The sequence below is a fragment of the Aplidium turbinatum genome, chromosome 13 (assembly GCF_918807975.1).
Source record: "Aplidium turbinatum chromosome 13, kaAplTurb1.1, whole genome shotgun sequence".
Lineage (NCBI taxonomy): Eukaryota > Metazoa > Chordata > Ascidiacea > Aplousobranchia > Polyclinidae > Aplidium > Aplidium turbinatum.
This window is the reverse complement of record NC_137484.1, coordinates 14871344-14889441: the sequence shown is the minus strand read 5'-3', so window position 1 is coordinate 14889441 and position 18098 is coordinate 14871344. Positions and strand designations below refer to the sequence as shown.

The 18098-nt window shown below is 37.8% G+C and overlaps 1 protein-coding gene across 2 annotated transcripts; it reads left to right on the top strand.

Annotated features, from left to right (window-relative positions):
* Nucleotides 1-3190: 3190 nt before the first annotated feature.
* On the top strand, nucleotides 3191-17321 carry LOC145781936 (U2 snRNP-associated SURP motif-containing protein-like). Of its 2 annotated transcripts, XM_082593634.1 has the most exons (21): nucleotides 3191-3340; nucleotides 3768-3981; nucleotides 7460-7581; nucleotides 7717-7942; nucleotides 8565-8707; nucleotides 8987-9092; nucleotides 9701-9915; nucleotides 10361-10404; nucleotides 11025-11129; nucleotides 11350-11416; nucleotides 12129-12334; nucleotides 12656-12898; nucleotides 13567-13786; nucleotides 14068-14233; nucleotides 14630-14811; nucleotides 14999-15064; nucleotides 15183-15293; nucleotides 15620-15681; nucleotides 15970-16082; nucleotides 16569-16668; nucleotides 16952-17321. In XM_082593634.1, exons 1-21 carry the CDS (start codon nucleotides 3335-3337, stop codon nucleotides 17085-17087), a joined length of 2853 nt encoding a protein of 950 aa, XP_082449760.1. In that variant the 5' UTR covers nucleotides 3191-3334; the 3' UTR covers nucleotides 17088-17321. The 2 variants fall into 2 exon arrangements, with proteins under 2 accessions (XP_082449760.1, XP_082449761.1); XM_082593635.1 differs by lacking the exons at nucleotides 3191-3340; nucleotides 7460-7581 and having other exon boundaries at nucleotides 3814-3981; nucleotides 16952-17320.
* Nucleotides 17322-18098: the final 777 nt, after the last annotated feature.

Genomic DNA, 18098 nt, shown 5'->3' with positions numbered 1-18098 from the left:
TACAACTTAAACGTTTCTGAATATATGCGGAATCTTTTTGTTTCTGTTAGTAGTGACTAATGTCAGTAATATATGGATGAACTTATCGTTTAAAATGCTGAAGCATGTTGACCAAAATTTGGAATTTAAAAACTAAAGATGCTTTGAGGTAAGTTGTCACATTGTGTGACAACTTACCCCGAGGTTCAATACTAATACTTCATTAACCATCTTGTTTCAATCAGAGTGTATTTCTGTAAATTCTGTCATAAATAAGCTAAACCTACTGTATTACCAATAATTCTTGTTTCTTTCTCATATAAAACCAATACCGGTAGCTTATATTTTTGCAGATGCGGAACTACCAAAGGAAAACTGAACGTGGACGGTATTCGAAAGACGCGATGGAGGCTGCTGCAGAAGCGGTTGTGAATGGTGGCCTGAGCATCAGAAAATCTGCTAGCAACAATGATGTTAACTACAAAACATTAAGTCGTTGTATTCCAATCTAAACCACAAGTCAAGCCTTGTTTGAAGACACACATGTGCCTTCTTCAGGCTCCGCCTCATCTACTCAAATCTTAATTCCTCCACAAACTCTACGACCATTTGGGCACCTCAAAGCAAAGAAGAAAAGCTCCAGGAAAAGGGAGAAGAGAAAATCTGAGATATACACAGACTCATCTGTTATGAAAAGGATGGCAGAAGAAAAGAACAGCAAAAGAAAAGGGAAGAAAACAGCCGCTAAAAGAGTGATAAAGTTTCAAAAGAAGACCAAGACTCCAGCACCAGAATCATCAAATGAGGACAATGAAAGCTTAGACGAAACAACCTTGTGCGATGATACCACCGATGAAGACTCAGATGATGAAAGTTGTGTCCAGACACCACTTAGTCTTGATAACATAGATATGGACGACCACATTGTTGTGAAATTCGAAAGTGATCGAGCCACACAATATTACGTTGAAAAAGGTTTAGACTTCACCAAAGATCAGATTAAATCAAACTTCATGCGGAAAAAATGCCTTGATAAATTTGGAAACATGCAGTTTCATTTTCCTGAAAATCCTGATACTTACCTTCATCCACTATAGGATGTTGTCTTCAAGCTTCCAATTCCACTTTGTGGACAAACAAAACGAGAAGCAAACTTGTTTAGCTTTCACTGCTCTCAAATATCTGAGTACAATGTGCATTGTGCAGTAGTTTTGGACTCCACACAAAAGCCAATTTTAAAAGTAACAACAAATACCATACTTGTAAAGTGAATACTATGTATAATTGGCTTTTTAATGGAGCCTATCTGTACTATCTTATTAATTCCATTGTACTGCATCCTAAATAAACTTTACGCGTTACAAACTGCATGTGACAATTTACCCCAAGGTTTGTGACAACTAACCCGGAGGCGGGGGAAAAAGTCTCACCTCAGTGCTCATTCAAAATGTCGAAAATTTTTGATAAAGAATATAGTTATCTGGAATATTATATGTACTTCAAGTACTCGAAGTGCGACACTAAACCTTAGTTTGTAAATGTTTATGAAATTCCCACCCAGGGCGTGTAGATGGTTCAATTAGTAAATTTTGTGACTTCTTGCCCCTCCTTCCCCTACACGCGGAAGAAGTTCGCCAAATGGTGATCAGTCTAGGGCCATTTTTATTTTGACCTAAAAAAAAAATTTTTTGACTTTATTTTTATCAAATTTTGACTTTATTTTGACCTAACGAAATTGCTTATTTGTAAAGGTCACATTTCTTCCTTGAATTGATACCAGTTACTCAAACATAATATTTTGTCGATTTCAGACCCAAACGTAATATTTTGTCGAAAAGTCAAGGTTTTTATGGATTATAAAAAGTGCGTCGTGTTTTTCGGCGATAGGAAAATCTCCACAAATCTGTCTAACTTTTGCTGAAGACGATTTAGCTTGGCTATTCCTAAAATCCAAACTGTTGATTTTCGAAAAGACTACGTTTGTGAAGATGGAGCTTTTTATAAAAAATATTTAAATACGTAACAATGAATAAACAATGGGCAATTTGCGATAAAAGGTACTGCTGATCCGTCAGCATTGTGACATATTTCCTGCTTTCATGGGTTAATATGGTTTAATTGTGTCGCAGTTCCTGATTTGCAATGCTTCCACGAGGATTTTGACAACAATTACTATCAAGAAACACAAAAAGTTTGTCAAAAGCCATAATTTGACAAATTTTGACTTTATTGAAAATTTTGACTTTATTGTCAATTTTGACTTTATTTTGACCTATAAACTTCTTAGAAACAGTCCCCTAGGTGCTAAAAATAACTTTATTCTTGGATTCGTGGATAGACGAGGTCCTTAAAAATTTTTGACTTTATTGACTTTTGCGGGCCCTAGTGATCACCCATGTATTGAGAACGAGAGATCAGAGACAGAAAGCGAAAAATCCATGATCGGCTTCGCGGAACGTTGAAGATACTTTATTTCAAGAGCTTTATGCCTCTGAAAAGAGCGATGTTGGTGCAGTGAACCTGGTTAAAAGATTTATACATGCTAAACTATCACAGCACGTTAGGAACAGTGATACCTTTCCGAGGAAACGTTTTCAATTTATTTTTGAAATACAACACACCAATACCAACCAGCGCTGCTGTGGAACGCATGTTTTCACTTGGAAAGGACAATAGCCTAGGCTATGCGTCCCAAACGCAGCAAATTGTCAGACAAACGTTTTGAAATGCTTGCTTTTTCTGTAAGGAAATAACTAATAGGCTAAGCAGCTAATTACAATACAGTCTCAAAACATAATATCTGCTCTTTATTTTTAGCTATTGTTAGCCTAAACTTGGTTGAAATATTTCCGTTTTATGAGACGCTGGCAAAAAATAGCGCTAGAAATTAGCGCTGACGCTGACGCCGTCAATTTCTTTAAGAGCTTACGCAGTACTTTACGCCGTAAAGTTTTTAGGCAATTCGCGCTGACGCTGACGCCGTCAATTTATTTCAATGACGCGTACAACACTGCCTGTCTGTCAGAGAGAAGTTTGTTATTTCCTTGTTAGAGGTCTGATTTATGTTGATAAAGCGTAATACGATACATTTATATATACATGTTAAAAGTTATGAAGTCAATGCAACCTACTGTTCCTTGATGCACTCAGCAATCGGACCAAATTGATTTGCACAAACATGAAATCTTTTTTTTTGTTTAGGAAAGTGAGGTTTGTGTAAATTTATAATACCTTGATACGGAAGGGTAACTTAGTCTGCTGTATTGATTGATGTTTAATATATGCCAGTTAGCATTCCATTGGTGACATCTACTTTCAAGCTGAAAGAGTGGATGCACATTGCACACGTTTAGTGATGAAGGTACCGTAACTCATGATGATTCATAACTTTTGATGTTACTTTTTATTTATTAACAAAGAGCTTACTGTTGTGAGTCTAACTCTTAAGTACATATGTGTCCCTTTAGATCGAGAATGCCTTTTTTCAAAGTATACCATGGCAGTTTTACATGTACAGTATTTGTAGAGATCTTGAATCACTCGTTCAGATCCAATGGTCCATGTTATCGAAGTTCATAGTATGACATTGTGCTTGTTGTTATAAATTATTTAGTCCACTGGTGTCACCAAATCAAGATCAGTCCTTGAAGTAGGTTGCACTATCTGCTCAAGCTATATCAGTTACGGTACATCATTGTAATTTGAAAACCATGATTATGCCCATGCTTGTTTCAAATGAGTTCTTATGTTTTTAAAGTTTATTAATACGGCTATACAATTTTTTTCAGTCAATTACAGAGAACAAGCTGAAAGCTTTCAGCATTGGCCGAATGAACGTGACTAAGAATGTTCTTTCAAAACGAGATAAAGAGGATTTAAAAAAGAAGGAAGAAGAGCAAAAAACAGCTCAAGTATATAAAGACTTTGTTGCTACGTTTGAAGGATCGAAATCTAATATAAAAACATTTGTGAGAGGAGATGTCATCAATCCTGATGCAAAAAGTATGTATTTTATTGTTGTTTTAAGATAAAACAATGGAATAATGTATATACCACGTTTTTATTCAATTAAATGTCAGGTAATGTTTTTTTTGTTATTATTGCAATCAAATCCTCACACTTTGTCAGAACGATTCTGTGCCCCATATCCATGCCATCAGCCAGTGCAGATCCCTGCATGTGCTTGATGTCAGTTGTACCTGAAAAATCTGTTTAAAATTTGAAACTATTCAGGCAATGTAAATTCATCAATATTTTAACTAGTGTTGCCTGAAGTGAATGCTTATTATGCTGAAGAGATAATGTGACGTGTGTGTGTTACTTGCATGATAAAGTATTCTTGTTAAAAAGATTTTTGTAATGGTATATACATTAAATAAATACAGACAAAATCGGAATTGTATGACCCATTTGCCAGACGTTTTCATACGATTATCCAATTGATGCGTTTAACCAATTTGCTCAAGAAAAATGCTTTATTGTGAAGACGTTATTGTTGAGAATCTGTGTGTGCAAACTCGATTGCATTGGGTATTACAACTGTGTGGCTTCATCCTATTCCTACAAGTGTTTGCAAGTCTGATTAAACTCCTAAGTAAGAGTTTATCAGTCCTTTGTCAGGAAACACAGTGCATTTCCAGTGATCCGTTGTAGAATCGAAGAGGCAATCTGCCTCCTTTTATCTTTAACTGCAATGACTCTGTGATGTCACAGTGCAAAGTTTGACCGCCTGTGTCTTCCTTTCACGAGTGCTATTTTTAGATCTGTTGTGTGATTATTCCTTTTGTCTGTTCTTTCACCTTAACAAACTCCAGTGCAAAGATTAGATCTTTGTGGCGCAATGTCTTGGACATGAGATCACAGCACGGGATTACAGTTTCTTGTTTTTTTATTTTCTGTTTTTCATTTCGGTGAATGTTTGTTGCCTGACTTATTTCCTTTGCTTACAAACATTTGGACAAAGACAATGATACAATTAAATGAATGAAGTATGCAAACGACAAGGATATCCTAGTACATTTATCCAATATATTCCTTTACGAGGGATACATTAAACCGATGGTTTTACTCAACATTTAATAGAACTTGGTCTGGGAGTGGGATTTCAGATTTTGATACAATAAAATGATAGATATATACATTAAGCAGTATTATGTGCGCTTAACTGGTGTCGTCTGTATACTGTATATATTTGAATTCTAGGAAACCATAAATTTATCTTAAATGATAAAACTGACAGGTATGCTAACCCTTTGACTAGGCTGGTTTGACGCTTTGCCTCATACACCATCAACCAGTTTGATACCATTATCACTTCAATAGGCTTTAGTAGCATTGCTTGGAGAACTTTACTGGTACAATATAAGAAATATGCACGACGGTACTGTATTAAGTCATAGAAATAAACATGTACAGTATATATGTGAACAAGAAAAGTTACAACTTTTTAGTGTCTGAATTTTTTTTGTTATCTTGTAGTTCTTAACAATTCTAGAAAATGAATTTTTAAAGAGCAAAATAAACAAAAATTGTGATTATTAAAGAGCAGGCTTCCTACCAGACTTCTGTTTAAGTGCTTGACAAGTTCCTTCAACCATGTAACACTTTATCTGGATCAGCAACCTACTGTGACTACGCATTACGCAATGACAATAATAATGCTCTTACTGCAGTAACATTTTTAAGCACGGCAGCCTTCATTTTAAGTTTACTAAACAGTGTGTAACTGCTGTTTGATTTGATGATCATGTTGGTTGCAGTTTCTTCTGATGCCACTTATGGTAAGTGCTGAGGTAATAGCTTTGATTAACAACGCAGACAAATTACTTCCAAAGAGAGATGTGTTATCAATGGACATGATGCAGTGATGTACAACATCAGTCATCAAAGAAATCTTTTCAGATATTATTTACATTTTGTATGTTAACCTTTTGTTGATCATTCTTCTGCAGCGTTTTCGTTTGCTCATGAGCTAAAAATGTGGGGTCTACTATTCGGCGAGTGCCCTATTCGGCGAGAGCCCTTTTCGGCGAGTTCCCTATTCGGCGAGTTCCCTATTCGGCGATTTTTTGAATTTTTTTTTAAATTATTGGGTACCGTAGCCTAATTATCATTGCCGCTTTTACATCGTTTTAACGTTGCTAAACGTTGAAATAAGACCCTAACTCCTAACCCAACCCTAACCCTTATTTCTAACCTCTAACCCTTATTTCTAACCTCTAACCCTAATCCCCAACCCTAAAACGGCAATGATAATTAGGCTACGGTACTCAATAATTTAAAAAAAATTTCAAAAAATCGCCGAATAGGGAACTTGCCGAAAAGAGCTCTCGCCGAATAGGGCACTCGCCGAATCGGACTAGTCGAATTGGACTCGTCGAAACGAGCCATTCCGAAAAATGTGATACCTGCACAGTGCACACTGCACAGATTCTAATGTACTGCAGTTACAAGAGTCTGACAGCACGTATGTACTTGCACCATCACACAAAGTTTGCTGAAAAAAAAAATCAACAAAGAAAGATGTCATAGAAGTTCTGTTTTTTCAGCTTAGTATCATAAGTATTGGCTGCTCAATAATAAAATGTGAAGTGATTCGTTTTTTTTTTTTTTTATCTAATGTTCAGAAGAAAAAAATTACCAACTTTACTTAACTATGAACAGTCAGTTAAAAAAATCAGTGACTGCTACATTAGAAACACGAGGCCTTGATCTTCAAGAATCACTTACAAATTATTCTTTTCATTTTATACCAACATATATTGACACTGTTGTAGCAACAGAACAAACGGAATTTAATAATAATCGAAAGGCATTACTAGGCAATGACTAGAGATTCTTTGTATTCAGCATAGCAGCTGCCTTGACCTATAATTGCAAGCAACAATAGAAATATTTTGTGATCACCAGTAATCACTAGAATTTTTTTTGCAACATTCTATCTTCATTTTTCTGTCCAATGTATACTTTTTGTTTTATTGGTTGCTAATATTGATTCACAACCGTGTGTGACATATGCTTCAAATGTTTGTTTTAAAACTTCAAAAATTTTTGTACCAACTTTTTTTGTATATACTGCTTGTGCTAATCAGTTTGATACGTTTGAAACCAGCGATACAGCAGCAGTTCATTGAAATGCTTTCACTTTGTCGGCAGCCGTGGTCGAGTGGTTAGCGCGTTAGGCTCGCAGTCGAGAGCCTGCATGTTCGACTCCAGCCACCCGCACTTACTGTTGTTTCTCTGGGCAAGAAACTTTACGATAATTGCCTCTACCTAGTGATCGATTTCGAGTAATGGGTAGTACCAAATTTAAGTCATAAGTAGAGTAGACAACCGGAAACAGACATTGCCGTCGGCTGCAGCGTGGGTCAGGTGTACATCGGAAGGCATACACCGATGCATAGCGCTCAAGTCCGCTTTCCCGCAATGCAGGATAAAGATAACAAACAAACTTCTTAATTGTATGATTTGTATGCTGAAGGTGATACCAAAAAAGGGAAGTTGTATAAGCCAAAGTCGCAATTTATTGATCCCGAACCAGATTTAAAACCCAATCTTCCTCTTACACCCAAGCCCACAAAGCCTGATCGGCCAACATTAAAGGTTTGTTTTGGTCTGGAATCTTCAATATTTGTTACAACAAACACAAATTTGTTTTTGTTAATATTTTGTGACGCTGTTTCACTTCCTATCTACTATCCTACACTCCATATTATTGACATTATCACTGCATTGTAGAAAAAAGATGATAAGAAAAAGAGCAACTTGGAACTGTTTAAGGAAGAGCTTGCAGTAATGCAGCAAGAGCGTGAAATGCGGCATGCTGTTAAGCGAGGTCGAACTTTGCTGCCTTTACCTCTACCACGAAGTCCAGATAGGGACACGGGTGGAGGGAGGCGAGGTCGGCCATCTCGTTTTGAGGTTATTGATGAACGGACTATTTCGAGATCAGCCAGTGCTTCATGTAAGTTAATAACCTTTCTTGTGTAACTGTTGCAAGGTTTACTTATATGTATATTGCACATAGCAAGCAAACAATTGTTACGGAATGCAGTTTTTTTTCACGGAATGGCCCGATTTGGTGCCTCCGATATAAAAGCGCCGTTTTGAAGACGACTGTTTGGGTGCAGACGTTCTTGAAAATTCAGTTTCAATTTTACTGCTGTTTATCCATTTGGATTCTATTTGAATAAGAACTTCTGATGATCCGTATAGGTGAAACAGGCTCTTAAGGATTCAAATAGTAATAACTATATTTGATTTAATTCGCTCTGCTTTGCCTTTTTGCTTAGCATTGAACACTTTTTGTAGGATTATATAATAGTTTTCATTGTTTTAATTTATTTTCTCAGTACTTGTAACAAAGTAAAAATTACAAAAATTGTAAAAAGTTTAGAATGTTAAACAATATATATATTCCTTTGTGGCACAGTGAATCAGTGATATTATCTGAAGTGAATACAGAGTCTGTTGTGTATTGGTGTTAAAATGTTTGTAGCAGAAAATTGTTCTGTACATTGATTATTAAATTCTATGCAGTATGTATATACAACTTATTTTTAACCATGTATGCTTTACAAAAACAGTGCTAGACGACCTTGTTGCTAAGTCTCATGAGAACGGCGACCCCATGACGACAAATTTGTTCTTAGGAAATGTTAATCCTAAACTGGATGAGCAAAAACTTTGTGAGCTATTTGGAAAGTATGGGCCTTTGGCCAGTGTCAAGGTGCATTTTGTGTTCCAATATGCCTAGTATTGTTTTGTTTGCTAATATTTGTGCGTTATTTATTTCTTAAGCATGACAGTTTTTCGTTTCACGGCCGAAAACTTTGAAAGGTAATAACTTCTAGCTGTTTTTGTTAACAGTTGATACTGTTGTTCTTGACACCCACACAGCAAATCAACATTGAACGTATGCAGACGTTAAATCAATGTAAAAATGATTGATTTGTTGTCTGGATAGATTTCATTGTTGGCGTTTGCTTTTAACCTTCGGAACTTTTAGGTTATGTGGCCAAGAACTGACGATGAACGATCTCGAGAACGAAATTGTGCTTTTGTAGCTTTCATGACGAGAAAAGATGCCGATAGAGCATTGCGTCATTTACAGGGTGAGAATGCTCCCACAATTTCAGCCACTATCATGTGGAGTTCAGAAACAGTAAAAGTTTAAATTTGAATAAAAACTTCAGTGTATGGGCATTTGAAATTTTATGCGTTTATCAAATGAATCTTCATTTTAAGACATGTATTTGATCAATTTCATTGAATTATCAAATCTTGGTTGATGGCAATGAGCAATCTACGTCGGCTGTATACTGTATAGACGAGTGGTGAGAACCTTGGTACGGTACTCGAAAGAGTGCCGGTTTGATACCGCACAAGAGCATGCGACTGTGTTTTTGGCAGGGTACTTAAAAGCATGCCTGAAAGTGAACACGAAGATTGGCTTCCTTGCCTTTCCGTCCTCTTAATCTAAGTGTTCAACCACCTGGCGTATGCCTGGATACGACAACCTACATTGAAACGAAGTCTTCAAATCAGTTTTGTCGACCTTCCATGTCTAAACTTCTGTGTTAGAAAAACAAATAATTTTCAGCTTGGTGTAGAACAAATTTTGTTTCCATGGAATAATTTTAATATTTATCTCACATGGTGCATTTTTGGTTATACATTTTATTTACTTTTTAATAACGTTTGTTGAACTTTGAAATTCCAGGCAGGGACATTGATGGTTATGAGATGAAATTGGGATGGGGGAAGACGGTTCCTATACCTCCTCATCCTGTTTATGTCCCTCCATCTCTTCTGGAGAAGACTATGCCTCCTCCACCCTCGGGATTACCTTTTAACGCTCAGCCATTTGATAAGAGGAAAATTTCCAAAGCTCCTGGCGTTCCTCCAGACTTTGTTGATCAAAGAGACTTTGAAGATGTAAGAATGGTTGTGTGTCCTGTAAATATGAGTTGTTTCATAAATAGGAGAAAATATGGGATGTTCTACATCGAGTTAGCGCCATAGGTGTTATGTAAAATAGTATGGTTTGATCATTTTTCAGTACTGTCTATTGTATTTGTACGAATGAAAAGTACACGCCAGCACACAGTCTGAAACGTCTTTTGGAGTATTTGTGCGTTACATTTATTAAAAAAACACACCGCTTATATTGAGGTAATTTTAGTGCACATTTTTATGACGTAGCTATAGGCTTGAACTACTTTCAGATTAAATTCTAAAGTAAAGTTCATAGTTTAAACTTGGTTTGTAATGCTGCTTTTTGTTGTTTGTTCACTTTATCAACATTGGCATACTTTCAAATTATGTGCCGGCCTTCGTGTTGTCGTCCGCTGCTGTCGTCAACTCCAACTCTCAACTAAAGACTTTGAAAAATTCAATCGTTCGTGTGGTAGTTCCCACGGAAAGGTACCATCGCAAAACCACAAGTGTTTGTTCTATTTTCTAGGCTTTAGCGTAGTTTTAGTACCACTTCTAGCTTTTGAAACAATCTTAAATTCGTGCATATCGATACTTCGATAGTGATCATGTGACCGCGGTTTTATGTTACAAACTCTCTTCAGTTATTTGTTAAGACTCGATATCTTCTTACTCGTGTCATTCCTAACATTGGGTAGGTTGTGATTGATCGCACTGCTGTCTCCCCAATCACAACTTTGCTGATGTTACCAAGGCATGCATACCAAATGGAGTATTATATCACATCCCATTTGCAAATGGAAATGCATTATGGTAAAATGTTTTATCCTCTGCATTATTAACTGATGAACCATCCATCTGGTTTTCGCACAAATCATTGCTTATAAAGTAATTACCCCCAGACTTTGGCCGCCAGATGTGTGACTTATTGCCTGTCGGCATTTGAATGTTTTGCCACGAAGCTCTAGAAATCTTTCCAAGGTCACTTTATACAGTAAAAAAAGTCCGCATCATAATCCATGTCTGCCAAACTTAATTCTAAATACTGCTTTGTCATCTTTTTTTTATAATTCTTTGCCTTGTTTCCTCGCCAACCCCATTCGTTCCAGGAACCTGTTGTGTTTGATCCATCGGATGATTGAGTTTGTGGCACGGGAAGGTCCACTCTTTGAAGCAATGATCATGAGCAGGGAAGTGAATAACCCGATGTTCAGGTACGTTTTGCTCAGTCGAACGCTTTTGGTTTTAAAACTGTAACTTTCTGGTATACAGAATGCTGTGATATGCAGCGAACTCTGTTGACCTGCCAGATTCATGGCTGTTGATTCACGTTGACGAAAAAGTTTTGACTTAAACTTTTTTATGAAAGGGCATTTTGTTTCTGTTTTTTTAAGTGGTAGTGTCTGAAGATTGATGACTTGCTTTATTTTTTAGGTTTCTTTTCGACAACAAAAGTCCGTCTCATATATATTACAGATGGCGACTTTACACCACTCTTTTTGTAAGTGAGGTTTGGTAGGAACTTCATGATATTTCATTGAAAGGATCATTTCATAACACTACTTCGATGATCGGCAATGTTCTATGGCATACCAGCTTGTAAATACTAGTTTGTTTACATTAGTTTGACGTCTGCAGACGTCTGATGTGATATTTAACGTCTGTAGGCGTTGAATCAACATAAAAAGATCGATTTCATGAACTGAAATTACTTGGGAGTAAAGATATGACGCTTAATACGAAAACATTAATTTCGTTTTTTTTTTTTTTTGAAAATATGTTAGTTGCAATATAGTGTTTTAAGTGCTGACCAGGACCTGATCTCCACAACTTCAGGAAAAAGCCAATATTTTCGATATTGATTAATTGCCTTCTAGCTTGCAGCAATATTTTGCAAGTTTGCCGGCGAAGTAAAAACCATTGTCCACGCTATTCGTTGCATTTTTTAGGCATCTACTAACTTACTTATTGAAAACACAAGCTTGCTTAGATCGATGAACTTTTTAGTGTTTGTAACTGCCGTTTGTAACTGCCCAAATTACCATTTAATGCGTTATGTTTATGAAAGGTAGTGTTTGAACCAATACGATAAAAACAGTGTTTTTGACCACTGTAAACCTAAATCATTGAATGAGTAAGGTGAGTGAGCTAGTCCGTATCAGATGACGTCATTTTTTAGATGTCGTTCATCGAAGCTTTTTCTTCTATTTCAGGGTGAAAGCCCCACGAACTACACACAAAGGGATTTCCGGATTTTTAAGAACGGTTCTATGTGGCGACCTCCAGTGGTGAATCCGTACTCAGCCGGACTCGAAGAAACCGACTCCGAAGATGATCTTCCAATGATCGGTTCCGATGGCGAGGATATCCCTATAAAGCCGGAAGAACCGGATAAAATTAAGGGAGAACTCGCGGAAGAGTGGGTCCATTTTCTTGCTTACTTTATTGAAGGCAATGCGTCACGCGTTGTGTAGGATACCGCTTTTTGCTTGCATGCATAAGATTGCTATATCACGAAAGTGTAAATCAAAATTCTACAAGAGAAAAACCGCGCAGTTATTTAATGATTTACTGTATCACGGTTTATTCCTATGTTGATTCGGAGCTTGATTCAAGATTTTCGATCGTTAGCAATGTTTCAAAACTTTAAACAATAATTCGTCATCGATTTGTTAAAATGATCCGACCTGCTCTGCATGTTCAACTTTATCTTTATATGAAAGTGATTTTCGATTTGAAGGGAAAGAGATTCTTTAGAAGATATTCTGAGAGGTCTTCTTCCGCGGCAAATCCTCATCGGTGAAGCCATGGTCTTCTGCCTTGACCATGCCGACTGCGCTGAGGAGATAGTGGAATGCATTGTTGAAAGTTTATCCATACTCGAAACGCCACTCTCGAAAAAGATCGCCAGATTGTTTCTCATATCAGATGTCCTGCATAATTGTTCAGCAAAAATAGCTAATGCGTCGTTCTTCAGAAAACAGTAAGTCTTTTTTCATTGTTTCAGAGAAAATTAATCTATCCCGTTTCAAACTAGCTGGCCAATGGCTGGAAAATAGACTAAAGTGGAGCAAAAAACAAAGGTCTGGTTGAGGCAAAAAGAACCTCATTACAACCCAAATTTGTGGTGTTTTCTGGAGTATTTTTTGTAGAGGTTGAACTATGGCTGGTTCAATGGATTCATCGAAGAAATCTATTTTAAGACAAAAAGTATATGTTAGTTTTTACATATTATGTAGCTCACATATGGTATTAAAAAACTGTTATAACTTTATTGTTACGTGGTTGTTCATAAAAATTTAAGTTCTGTTTTCAGTTAGACAATGTGACTCTTAACCACTAGCCATAGTGTAACAAATGTAAAGTTGTTATGTTGCACATTTTGGCGGTCTGTTAAGTCTTGAGAGGGTGTATGTGTATACCTGTAAATACATTGCTTTTCAGAAAAATTATAACAGTCGAAATATTGAACTTGCACTGAAAAAGAATTTTGCAAAGCTTTACATCGGGTCGGCTTTAGGCGTTTTGTGATTCCTTGAAAGAGGTTCATGACTTTGAAAAAGTTGAAAACCACTGCCCCAGACGAATATGTCACCAAAATATGAAGTATGTATCATTCGGCCAACGTTACCTTTCGCCTTATTTTTGTAGCTTTCAATCAAGACTGGAACAGGTGATGCGCCATCTTTACGCTTGCCATCAAGCCATAAGCAGCCGTCTCCGAGCGGAACAGTTCAAGCAGAAAGTGTTGGCCTGCTTTCGAGCCTGGGATGACTGGGCGATCTATCCCGATAAGTTCCTCATTCATTGCCAGAACACGTTTCTTGGTCTGGTGGGCGAGGATGACGTTGAGGTCGCAGCCAAAGACGAAGTATGCTCATTCAAGCTAATCAGCTGATTGAAAACGTTGCAACTTCAAATTTTTAAGCCCGCTGCTTAACTAGTGTTAATCTATTGGTTCTTTTAACTCAGGCAATTCCCAAGAGCTATGAACAACTCATCTAGCAAAGTTAGTCTTTTACATTGATTCAGCGTCTGAACGTTGAATTGACGTTAAAATAGACGTTAAATTTGACGTTAGAATTGACGGCTTAGAATAGCCTGTTGAATTTAGAATAAGTTGCTATCGCCTCATCTTGCTATCGCCTGTAGAGTGTGACTCCCGCTGTGCAAGTTGAAGACATCGATGGAGCAGCATTGGATGAAGAAATTCCCGATCCATCGGTCGCAGATCTGGACGGTGCTCCGTTAGAACCCGATCAAGGCCCGGGAATCGATGGAATGCCACTCGATGGTGATCCGCTTGATGGCGTCCCACGTAAGTTTCGCCTTTTCCTAAATGAAACGAAAAAAGAGCTCAAAACAAAAAATATTTCGCTCTAACAGGCTTTTTTTGCTGTAAAAAGTTTCGTTTCATTATAAATGTTTTCATGGCCAAAACGCAAATGTTTCTTGTACTACTTAGTGTTCTGCATTGTTTTGTATCTCCCCGTTCTATTTCTACGCCATTGTCGGATTCATTACTTTTGTTTTGCACACACCGCCTCAAACGAATAAAGCGATGTAGTCGAGTAATGGGAAGCAGGAACAGGCAATCAATTGCTGCAAAACGTTTAGTCAACAAAATAAATATTGTTGTCTTATACATTGCTTCAACGTCACATATCCAACGATAGACAACCATTACAAGTTTCCAATCTACCTTTTGTTTTAGTTGCAAAACCGGAACCAACGCCAGCTCCAACACAGCAGCCCCGCTTTGTTCAGTCCAAATGGGAGACCGTTGATCCTGAAGATGTGGAGGCTCAGGCCATGACCACTTCCAAATGGGAGCAGCTTGAGAGCTCTAATGTGGATGGAGAGCCGCTTCCTGACGAAGACGACGCCAACATAGCGGTAGTGATCCATTGTAGTTTGGAAACATAACCAAATGTCGTAATGTCGTCGCCAAAAAGCAACAAACAGTTGAACAATAGTTTTTCACGATTATTGGCTCAGTGTAGGTTTTGTTGGTTGCAGTAAATTTTGATGTATTTTTGGAGATCTAAACTTTTCGCTTTGCCGTGACTCGATACATTGACAGGGAGAAACCCTAAAAGAAGAGCTAAAAGTCAACGAAGCGAAGCGGGCACGACTTCGGGAGATTGAGGTGAGTCAGCTAGTTTCAATTCTCTCCTCTACGAGTCCACGTTGTTGGAAGGTCATGCTGCTCGAGCAACACTTATCTATCAGCCAACCTTTACAACATATTTGGCGTCACTTTGCAGGTGAAGGTAGTGAAGTTTCAGGATGAATTGGAGTCTGGTCTTCGGGAGAGACACAGATCGCTTTCTATTTCGAATCAAGTGGAACAATATCGACAGAAACTGTTGGAAAGGGTAAATGCTTCTCAAAAACTTCACTTCACAAACTACTTTAAAGCTGCTGTTGCTTCGTGATAACTCTTTGGCAACTCTTTACTACCATAGTGGTTCACGATTTTCAATCGTTTAACATTATTTACGAATGTTACTTAGAAACACCAGCACCCTTGGTTAAGAAACGTTGTCCTAAGAATTTATGACAAACACTTGAATGGTTGTATGTTTTTCGAAAGTCGTTATTCAAATAAAAAGAATCTGAATCTGTTATTGGAATTATATAGAGACTAACCAAGTCTACGGTTTATAGTTATGTGGTCAATTACATCAACGCTTTACTGCAGGCAGAAGAAAAAGAACGGAGGTCTATGAGAGATTCAGAGAAAAAGAGAGACATGAAAAGAAGGTTTGGTGTAAACCTGTTTCATTTTTTTACAGTGTCAGAGAGATGATTAAAAACGTGTTCTTCTGTTTTGAAAGTAATACTCATTTTGCAATAGCCCAACAGCCAGTCAACTGCTTTTAAAGAAGCGTCCTATGAACAACCGTTTTTCTCACCTCGCTAGAGCTTTACATTTATTCAATAACCCATCACGTGTTTGTTCTCGCAGCGTGATTGAAGCGGAGTGTGTCTTCTAGCAAAACAACTACAATCTGTAAGCAAACTTAGATTTCTTGCATTTTATGCTCGCAGCATTTACCGGGTGCATAGTTCCAGCAGCGACAATTCACGTTCAAGCGCTGAACGTTCGAAGAAAAGGCGTCGAAAGAAAGGCAAAGATAATTCGGACACGCCCTCTCGTCATGGTAATGTACTTTATTCTCCTGGTTAGAAAGCTGATGCGATTCAAAAATGATTTCTTCTGCTCAGTAGCATCAACAAAGAACGCAGAAACTGAAAAGTTGTGATAAGTTTCACATTTCTGTCGAAAGTAATTGCACGTTCTTGTCTGTCAAGCCTTTTTTGAATTTAATTCTGAAAAACTTAGTAAGTTTTTGGCAGATGATCATCTGACGGTTAAGCAAATTGTTAGAGTATTTCAGTCTGTTCATGTGGTGTGCAGTAGTGTTACTCTACTGAATCGGTTATGTAGTGTTCCTCTGTCCAATGTGCACAGAGTAAGACTTAACAGGAGCAAGCTCCGAATTTTACAAAGGAAATTCTATCTTACATCTTTTTCGAAAAGCATGTAACATCACAAGCTCTTTAGAATTCCGGCTAATTTTGAAAGGCCGTTTCAAGTCCTTATAACAACTTTAAAAAACACTGCCCACTCCCAAAATACATTACAGCTGGTGCTCTTGTGTCGTACGAAAGCGATGACTCGAGTGACTCGTCGAGAAAACGCCGCTCCCACTTGTCAAAGAAAAGAAAGTCTCGAGCTGCCTCAAGGTTTGTTGTTTTGATTGGGTAACTTGGTATTTGTTAAACATCACATATGAGACCATGAGGGCGATTTTAACACCACACAATGATGTCAAGGTCTACAGTACATTACTCCGACCTTGCAAGAACATCGCAAATAAAGTTAATTTTCTGAGTTTTAAAAGGGAAGAGGGGGCGATCGGCGCCACTGTATGAGACTACAACGCCACTGCATGAGACCACAACGCCATAAGCGATTGATTTGTCACTAGTGAACCGTAGACACTTAGACAGTATTTTGATCGCGCAGGTCTCGTTCTCGCTCGAGGGATCGATCTGGTCGGAAAGTATCTCCTCATGAGCGAAGGCGTTCTTTGAAAAGTCCCAAAACATCAGGGCGATCGAAGTCAAGAGAGAAAAAAAAGAAGAAAAAGGGTCGACACTGACTAATCCAATCAAGTGGCAAAAGCACCTAGCTTTTAACTGTTTGCAAACCGTTTTGGGATACATATTCTAATGGCTTGGAAAACTTCATTTTTTTAATGAAAAGTGACGAGATTTTGGGATGATGCATGCAGTTGTGACGTGACACTTTGTTCAGACACAAAGACAATCGTTTTGACGGAAATGTAATAAATTTCTGCATAATAATGTTAAGTAGGCTATTGGATTGATTGAAGCGAAAGTTATGAACATTGGTGTCAACTAAGCTTACTACAGTAGCTGCAGCACTCCCGACGAATCCGATGTCAAGTTCCAAAACTTTTGATGCAGTTAACGCACAACAGAATTATTACTACCGGTATTTCTTTTTTGTAAATGTTTGGCAGCACCCCAATAGCTCTGTTGGTTAAGCGCCTGACTTTAAGATAGACCGGCGCTGGTTCGACTCTCGGGGTGTTCACGTGAGCATTGAGCAACGCACTCAATCTACAGTACAAGTGGCAAGCTTGCTTGACACACTTCCCTGCTTTGGCGTAGGGACCGTTCAAATATTACGTAACGCTATCGAGGGGGAGGGGGTTTATGAAAAGCGTTACGTTAGCGTCACATCGGGGGGGTTCAAGCAAAACGTTACGTAACGCTTACGAGTACGGTAGTTTATTTGTGCTGGCTGGTATCGTCGTTTGGATACTAAATTAAGCTGAAATCATATCCAACAGCACCTATTCAGCACCAACAAAATCTCTATCAAGTATCAACTATGGTACTGTAATTCCATACAGGTTCTAAGTCAGTGGTTCCCAACCTTTTTGTTGTCACGGACCCCTTTAGACAAATTATTATTAATTCTGCCGACCCCTACCTAAATTTTGCCTGAAACTCAATTAACATACTAGGTAATAATTATGCTACTCAACTACTGTAGGCTACTGTGTCATATTGCATTGCCGCTATGACTCCTGCGGCAAATATAAGGTAAAACAGTTGCTCAAATAAGAAAATGAATGAATTGT